The 7,944-nt window shown below is 37.0% G+C and overlaps 2 protein-coding genes across 2 annotated transcripts in view; one reads left to right on the forward strand and one right to left on the reverse strand.

The window, feature by feature from the left end:
* Positions 1-5,835, forward strand: part of LOC107680452 (NIMA-related kinase 4) — a 14,249-nt gene extending 8,414 nt beyond the window's left edge. Inside the window, exons 7-16 of the mRNA XM_016476340.1 lie at positions 306-923; positions 1,400-1,453; positions 1,800-1,949; positions 2,131-2,265; positions 2,483-2,549; positions 3,700-3,788; positions 4,034-4,110; positions 4,373-4,587; positions 4,702-4,835; positions 5,450-5,835. Of these exons, the coding sequence (XP_016331826.1) occupies positions 306-923; positions 1,400-1,453; positions 1,800-1,949; positions 2,131-2,265; positions 2,483-2,549; positions 3,700-3,788; positions 4,034-4,110; positions 4,373-4,587; positions 4,702-4,835; positions 5,450-5,548 (1,638 nt within the window). The 3' untranslated portion in view covers positions 5,549-5,835. The remainder of the gene's footprint in view (positions 1-305; positions 924-1,399; positions 1,454-1,799; positions 1,950-2,130; positions 2,266-2,482; positions 2,550-3,699; positions 3,789-4,033; positions 4,111-4,372; positions 4,588-4,701; positions 4,836-5,449) is intronic.
* Positions 5,836-5,995: 160 nt separating this feature from the next.
* Positions 5,996-7,359, reverse strand: LOC107680421 (signal peptidase complex subunit 1-like). The gene is made up of 4 exons (XM_016476308.1): positions 7,042-7,359; positions 6,527-6,586; positions 6,362-6,448; positions 5,996-6,264 (listed from the first exon to the last, which is right to left on the reverse strand). Exons 1-4 carry the CDS (start codon positions 7,075-7,077, stop codon positions 6,139-6,141), a joined length of 309 nt encoding a protein of 102 aa, XP_016331794.1. The 5' UTR covers positions 7,078-7,359; the 3' UTR covers positions 5,996-6,138.
* Positions 7,360-7,944: the final 585 nt, after the last annotated feature.

Consider the following 7,944-nt stretch of genomic DNA (forward strand, 5'->3'; position numbering starts at 1 on the left):
CTCTTTCCTGTTTTTAAAATTTAAATAAAAAATATATAGTTTACAATGAACTGTCCTGTTACTGATCTAACAGGAAAACCGCCAAATCACGGAAAAATACAGCAAACAGCAAACCCAACAGTGCCGAATCAGATGCCTTAAACAAACCAAACCATGAAGTTCGGCCACAATGTCTTAACTCTGAGTCAAAGCCCCGAGGAAGAAAGGTAAGATGTCTGCTAAGATTCTAGAAGTCTTCTATGTCTCTGTATGTGGTGTGGATGTGATCTCATTTCATCTGTTTTTTGTTTTCCCACATTTCATAGGTTGAAGAAAACCACTTGAACCGACAAGAACCCTGTAATGGTGCAGTGGAAAAAGTGGTTCCCAACCCACACTTGCCCCCTAAATCTCCAAGTCGGGACATTCTTAACTCAACAGGTCGATCTACAGCAACCATTAGCAATATAGACATTGAAATCCAAACCCAGGAACAGAAACAGAGAAAAGCCAAACCACCTCAGCCAAAACCCAGCAACCATCAGAACCACAAGCCGCCATCTGTGAGCAAGAGGAGAGAGAAAGAGGAGAAAGAAGATCTTGGTCCTCCTCAGACACACCCTTTGAAACATGTATTAGGTGTCGGCAGAGCGGAGGATAAGATGTCAGCGAATGGACTGATATCTCCAAACTCAACTACACCCAAACCTGCAGATCGAGCCAAGATGCTAAGCAAGAATAAGGCTCTTGATGTAAGTATGGACCTTAAAGACGATACTATGAAACTTCTGCAGGAGGCAGGGATGGAGGACATCCCGCATGAGCCTATTGAACAACATCACAAGTTGGAGAGCCAAAGAACTTCATCAGCTAGTGATGATGATCATAGCAGCGCTTGTGTCCTAAAGGATGTTCCTACTGGAAGTTCAACTGAGGAGAGTGAGGTACGTTACTGTGATGGAACCAATCAAAGCTTCTGATAGGTTTGCCTAATCTTAATTCTTAACTCTATTAAAGTCCCTCTTACGCTGATGGACATCAATATATATTATGATCTGTGCTAAAAGAAAGATTTAAAGGGGCAGTGTACCAAAAAATTGAAAATGTCGTCATCATTTACTTACCCTTATGGTGTTCCAAACCTGTATGACTTACTTTGGAACATAAAATAAGATATTTTGAGTTTTTTGCCCATACAATGGAAGTCAGATGTCATCAAAACAGTTTGGTTACCATTATTCATCAAAATATCTCCATTTGAGTTCCGCATAAGAAAGAAAGTCATGCAGGTCTGGAACAACAGAAGGGTGGGTAAATGATGAGAGTTTTCAGATTTGAGCAAAATATTGTCTCGATTTATTGAATGATTGTCCTTATATTTACTCTAAAGACAATGTATTTATTGTCCTTCATATTCCAGGGAAGTTTAGACTCCACAGAGAAACTACTCAAGCCTGTTCCTGTAATTTTAATGGTAAAATACTGGTGTACATTTATTTGTATGCATTTATTTATTTGCTTGCTTGCATATTTGTGTTTTTTTTGTTTTGTTTAAATAATAAAAAAAGTATTATTATATATTAAAAAATATTTACTTATTTGTTTATATTATTATTATTAAATCCTTTAACACCTGATAATAAAACACAGGTGTTTTTTAAACTGTCTATTCAAATGCAAATTACATATTCAAATCATTAGTTTATTATTGTTGTTGCTGTATATTAACTAAACTATATTCGTTTTTTATTTTAAATACATATATAATACTTTAAATGAAATGTAATCCAATTTAAACATGATTTATAATGACATTTTAGGAGCCGTCCAGTTCAGAGACCTCTTCAGCTCTCTCAGATCAAAGCAGACCAGTTATTCTGCCCTCTTCCTCTTCTTCTGATCCATCCATGCCACGTCAGCGCAGGCAGAGGAAGAAAGTCAAGTCCCTCGATGAGCAGAACAGTCATCAAGTGAGTAGTGTGGACATTGCAGTTTTTTTTTCCTCTTGTATTTTAGAACTCAATGACAGCTAAAATATGAAATAATGTTTTTATCAAATAATTAACATGAACCAGAATTAATTCAGTTACTCTTGATATCATTACTGTTGTCTTTCACCAATGTTACTCACTAAAACATTTTTATGTTTAGGTCAAAGCAGTGCCCAGACCTCTGCCGCCTCTTCCGGAAGATGTCCTATCAATAAACAGTGAACAGAAAGGCCACTCAGAGAAAAACAGACCTTCCAATCTCTCATCCTCTACCAAGAACGCTCCAGAGCAGCAGGTGAAACATTACAGACTGTACAGACTATATTAAACTGCTGCATACAGTACATCCCTATAAAATTGCATGTCAGATTACATGCAGTAATCTGATATTTCCTATGGCATCATGTTTCTTTTAAAACGTGTGTTTGAAGCTTTGTGTCATTAAGGCTTCAACAGAGTTTTTTTTTTCTTTTCTTTGCTGCTGTTGTTAACAGAACTCAATTTACTTACAGAATCGTCCACTGTCAGCCAGGGAAAGGAGAAGACTGAAGCAATTACAGGAGAACTCCAGACAACAAGGTTTGTGGTTAAAATGTTTAAAATGCAACAGTGTACTAAGTCCTAGATCGAGCACAGCAAAAATGGACCAGAACCAGATGTAAATACACTTTTAGAATAAGGAAGAATGATCATGTGTACATGCATTATCATTAACTAATATTATTTAAAAAAAAATGTGTTTGTTAAAACTACAAAAGTTATTCAGTCAAGAGAAGTTAGTGATTTTCTCTCTCTCTCTCTTGTTTTTTTTTTCCCCCCTTGGATTAACATTAAGGACACTGACAGCAGCTAGTAAACTAGGCGCGGTCACTTTAAGACACAATGCATGGATCCAATATAATGATACACTTCCGATCTCCTTCTCAATTGTTTATGTTCACTTAAGACATAACCGAGAGTTTTTTGAGGATACTCTCCAAGATGGGTACTTCGACATAATTTGTATGTATTTGTTTTTTCAAGCGCAAGAAGACGCAAAACTCGATTCGGTGTGTACGGGCTGTGAGACGCGGCTCGCTGTGCGGGCGCAGAACACAGTGCGGGTGCTGAATAAAGTCCTTTTTTTGTCTTTTTGAGCTTGAATGTTTAAATTTACGAGATGTAATTGTTCGTTCAAGTGTAAGAAGACACGAAAGAGAACTCAATTCGGTGTGCACACTGAACACAGTGCGCGAGTACTCGGTGCAGTTCTTTTGCGCCTTCTTGTAATTGAATGCTTTAAAATTGAACCCTCCCCCCCACCCTAATAGAGACAGCCCTGGTAATCAGCATATTCTGAATACATTTAGACATGCGCATTTTTTTTTCTTAAATACTTTTTTGGAAATACTAAAGATGAATATGACCACATTGTGATTAATATGGGACTATTCTTTTGAAATAAATAGAGTCAGTATGTATGCTAGATTTCAAACTGTTCACTTTTAGTTGAATCGAAGGGGGTCTGACTTTAATTCTGTTAAAGTGGCCTCAAGAGCGATAACACCCTTAAAAACAGTTTTGGTGGATCAAAGCGAGACGTTTCTGCATGTTTTCATTAGAATGCATAAGAGACTGTAGAGCCGCCCACTATGATCAAAGCCCACAGGTGCTGCATACATGAATTCAGATTAAAGGAGATTTTGTACAGTTTCATTGAATGTGATTCCTTCGTTTCTTTTCTTTGAAGCTGTGTCCGCAGTCCCCTCATTAGACGGTAAGCAGACAGACCAGCTAGACTGCCCAAGACCTGAAAGCACATCTGTGGAAACGAAAAAGGTACGTCTGATCCTTCTCGCTGACTCAGGACGGACTGTCAAACACTATACACTTAAGAGTATGACCATTTTTATAAGAAAATTATGTCATTTACTCATGACTTTTTTTCTTCTTCGGAACATAAAACAGGATATTTTGAGAAATAAACAGGACCTTCTATACATGATAACCTTAGAATGTCAGTTCTTGGCTATTCGGTCAAAAGGGCTCTTACCTGGACTGTTTTGGTTCTCTTTGTGTATCAGGAGAGACAGTCTGATGAAGATGAGTGTAGTTCCTCCACCAGCTCCACTGAACGTTCAGAGGGCGACTACAGAGAACGGTAAGACCTCCCACTAATTTGTACTCTAATGAGCCGCATTTATGTATGTAAAAATTCTGTTTAATGACTCAGTTGGGCCATAATTGGTGTCATGTTTGTGTCGTATAAACGTATTAAGTGTATTGCCAATATTCCTTTTTCTAGAAATCTGAATTTGTTCTTTGCATCATTTCCTGCCATCTCTCTACTTTCCCTGTCAGTAAAAGTGACAGAAGGCTAAGAAACACTGAAATACTTTTTTTTCTTTCTTTTTTTCTCACAGAAAGCGTGAGACCAGTGAGATGCAAGACTTGGTCCAAATGATGACACAGACGTTACACATGGATGCCAGAGATGTATCATTTGAGCCTGATGGGACAAGATGCCACTCTACTCCACTGCCTGAGTTCAAACTAAACAGGAAGTACAGGGACACCCTGATGCTTCATGGGAAATCCAGAGAGGGACATGGAGATTTCCAGATCAGTGGCTTCCCAGGTAATAACTTACCTGATAAATGTTTCTGGGTTTTATTTTTTTATTATTTTAAGTAATTCTGCATTTTTAGTCTGGTGACAGAATCCATCATCATGTTTCTAATTTTGTTTTTAGACGACAGCACGGGTCCAGCAAAGGTCAGGAGAGTGATGGAGCACTTGCGTACAGATGTGGTTAAAGGACTCGGGGTGAAGCTATTGGACAGAGTCCTGGACATCATGCAGGAAGAGGATGAAGACAAGAGAGAGGCAAGTTGGCTAAAGTCACATTGTACATTAGAAATAAACAAAAGAGTCTATTCTAATGGGCCATTGATCAGAATTTTTCAGTACCGATAATGAGTCTCGTTCACTAACCACGATGCACATTTTCACATAAAAAAAATCATGATTAATCAACAAGTCAATTATTCAAAATCATACTCTCGGTGGCCTTATAAATGTGTTTAGATGGAATTTTTACATAGGTATTTCATCTTAAATATGTTTAATCATATTTATGTTGATGTTATATAGCTTAAGTTGTGAAATTTCTCTGCATAAAAACAATTTGCATATGTACAAGAAGTTTGGAGGATGGATGGATGGATGGGTCACTCATTTTGAATACTTCCAAGTTCATTAACAGGAGAATAAATTCATGTGCATATGCAGATGTCGTGAATTAAGCAGCATTTTTGTCATGAGAAGTTCTCCTGTGCACATAAATACAAATATTCCCATTCATTACAGAGTACTATAGTTACATTTAAATGAGATGTATTTATATTGAAAACATTGTTTTTCTGAATGTACAAAACATTTTTTTGAATACTACATAAATAGCAGTTAGGCTGAGATTTTTATTCTGCTTCTCTATCCAGCACCTACTGCAAGAGCAAATGGGGGAGGAAAAATACAAGCAGTACGCAATGAAAGTCCAACAGCTGAAGTTCTTTGAGGACGTCGCATTCAAAGACTGAGCCACCTGCACATGAGGGATCTCTTGTCTTGTAATATGCCATTACTGCTGACGGGCAGCAGACTTCATGCTCTTAAAAGATAAAACACTTAATTGAAGCCTCCTATCAACAATCACTGTTGCTTTTTAATGCTTTTGTAAATGTGTAGAGATAGAAGTGAGTTAAACACCAGATATGCAAAAAAATGCTGTTATCATGCATCTTTAAAATACAGAAAAGCATTATTTTAGTATATCATCTTTCTATTGGAAATGTGAACCTATGCTATGTAGATAGCATTTTGTTGAATCACAAAAGAGATGTTAAAAATATTTAACTTTGTTCTATTTTCTGGAATGTATATTTATATCACGAATAATGTAAATCAATAAGGAATGATTTATAATAAATGACATTTTTAGGAACCCTGTGCTTTCTTGTGCTCTAACAAACCAAAGTCAAACTCGAAAAAAAAAGTGCCACATGTACCAAACACAGTTCTTTATTACATAATGAATGCACAAAAACTTAATAGGATTTCATAAGTTTGTTTCTGCTGTTTATCTAAATGGCTTTACTGTGCCAAACTGAAACTACAATATTGCCGTGAATCACTTGTGCTTCTTCTTCTTCTGATTCTCTTGAGGTTTGTCACGATTTTCTCCAGATGCCTCGGGCACAGCCGGCTGCCACTTCAAAGGATTTTTTCTGTACATTGGCCAGGGAGGCAGGGTGAGCTGAAGAACAGGAGAGCCAGAATTACACAAGAGTTTATTGTTATTCTTATTTTCACTATTAACTTTACATTAAGCAAACAGAAGTCGTATGACATACAAAACATGATACTGTGAATCCAGCCAGCATTATGTAAACCGTCCATCCAAACTGCTGAATAAATAAGCCATAGATGAAGCCGATCACCTGCAGGGAAAACAGACATGAGGCAGAGCAGAAATGACATAATGCTGTGAGAGTACAAGTGCTGCCAGTGTTACTTACTGCTGACACCAGAATGATTCCTTGGAAAATTTGCTCAGCAAGTTTCTGTCCTTTATAGTCCTGCAAATAGACATTGTAAATATATATATATATTTAAAGCTGTAAAGACCATGCATAAGATATACAATTTATCTTGGTGTAGGTTTTGCAATAAATACTAAAAAAAGGGTAGTGTTCCATTTTAAAAGTTGCAAAGTCATATAAATGTATCATCTGCTAAATGTTTTATCACAATTGTTACATTCACAATTACTGTCAATGACAAAACTCCCAAAGCTGCTGAGTGCACACTTAATTCACTTTGGCTCCGATTCCAGCACTAACTATTTGGTGTTACTGTGTTGATTACTGCAGGAAAATATTACTAAAAGATGTATTTTATATAATTAATATTAATATTAACAGGTCCGTCGCTAATACGTAAGCTGCTAACATATGTCAGTATGTTGTTGAAGCTCTAAACACCACCAACCTCACAATATTAAAACATGCATGCAAAAAAAACGTGGGCTTACCATATGCGTCGGAATGGATTTAAACACTGAAAGCATTTTGAAATAACAAAATAAAGCCGCAAGATGATATTATTGAGATGAGAGTGATGGTTTCCTGTTTGAAAGTGTGTACGTAGAGATCCGCAGGACCCCTTCCAAAAGCATCAGCGGGGCTAACACGCGTCCGATCTGCGCAGATCAGTGGGAAAATACGCCTTGTGACTGAATATTACATCTCTCAGTGCAACTGTGGCTTAAATAATAAGATAATAAGCGCGCGACGCAGTCTCCGTGCGACTATACATTTAAATAAATGTATGTTTTTAAGCAGGCAGTAATCTAGACGCACACTTCAGACCATTTATGGTCATGGGCATGTTTGAGTATGTCATCGGCCGCTGAAATGATCAGATGTGGAACTCATAGGGAACCACTCCTTCAGACATGAGCCGGAAGGATTTGGATTCATGTCAGTTATTCGAGTCTTTTGTATCATTTCACTCTTTTTTTTCTTTGGTTCGTTTAGTGACCCATTTTGCAGGTTAAATCGTTACGCTATTAGGACAAGCGAAATTTTTGAGTAACGATCTATGAATCATTCACTCATTCTTTTCTTAAATACACCGAATAATGGCCGAAACGAGTCTTGTTGTCATATTTTCACTCTGTTTTCTTGACTGCTTTATTTGCATGGTAAAAATCTGCACTTAGGACAAGCGAAATTTTTGAGTTACGATCTATGAATCATTCACTCATTCTTTTCTTAAATACACCGAATATAATGGCCGAAACGAGTCTTGTTGTCATATTTTCACTCTGTTTTCTTGACTGCTTTATTTGCATGGTAAAAATCTGCACATTGCCAAACATTGGTTGCAGACATACACATCTGCACACAGTAAAAAAAAAAAAAAAAAAAAAAAA

This window comes from Sinocyclocheilus anshuiensis, unplaced genomic scaffold, assembly GCF_001515605.1.
Source record: "Sinocyclocheilus anshuiensis isolate Anshui unplaced genomic scaffold, SAMN03320099.WGS_v1.1 scaffold792, whole genome shotgun sequence".
NCBI classification, from domain to species: Eukaryota; Metazoa; Chordata; class Actinopteri; order Cypriniformes; family Cyprinidae; genus Sinocyclocheilus; species Sinocyclocheilus anshuiensis.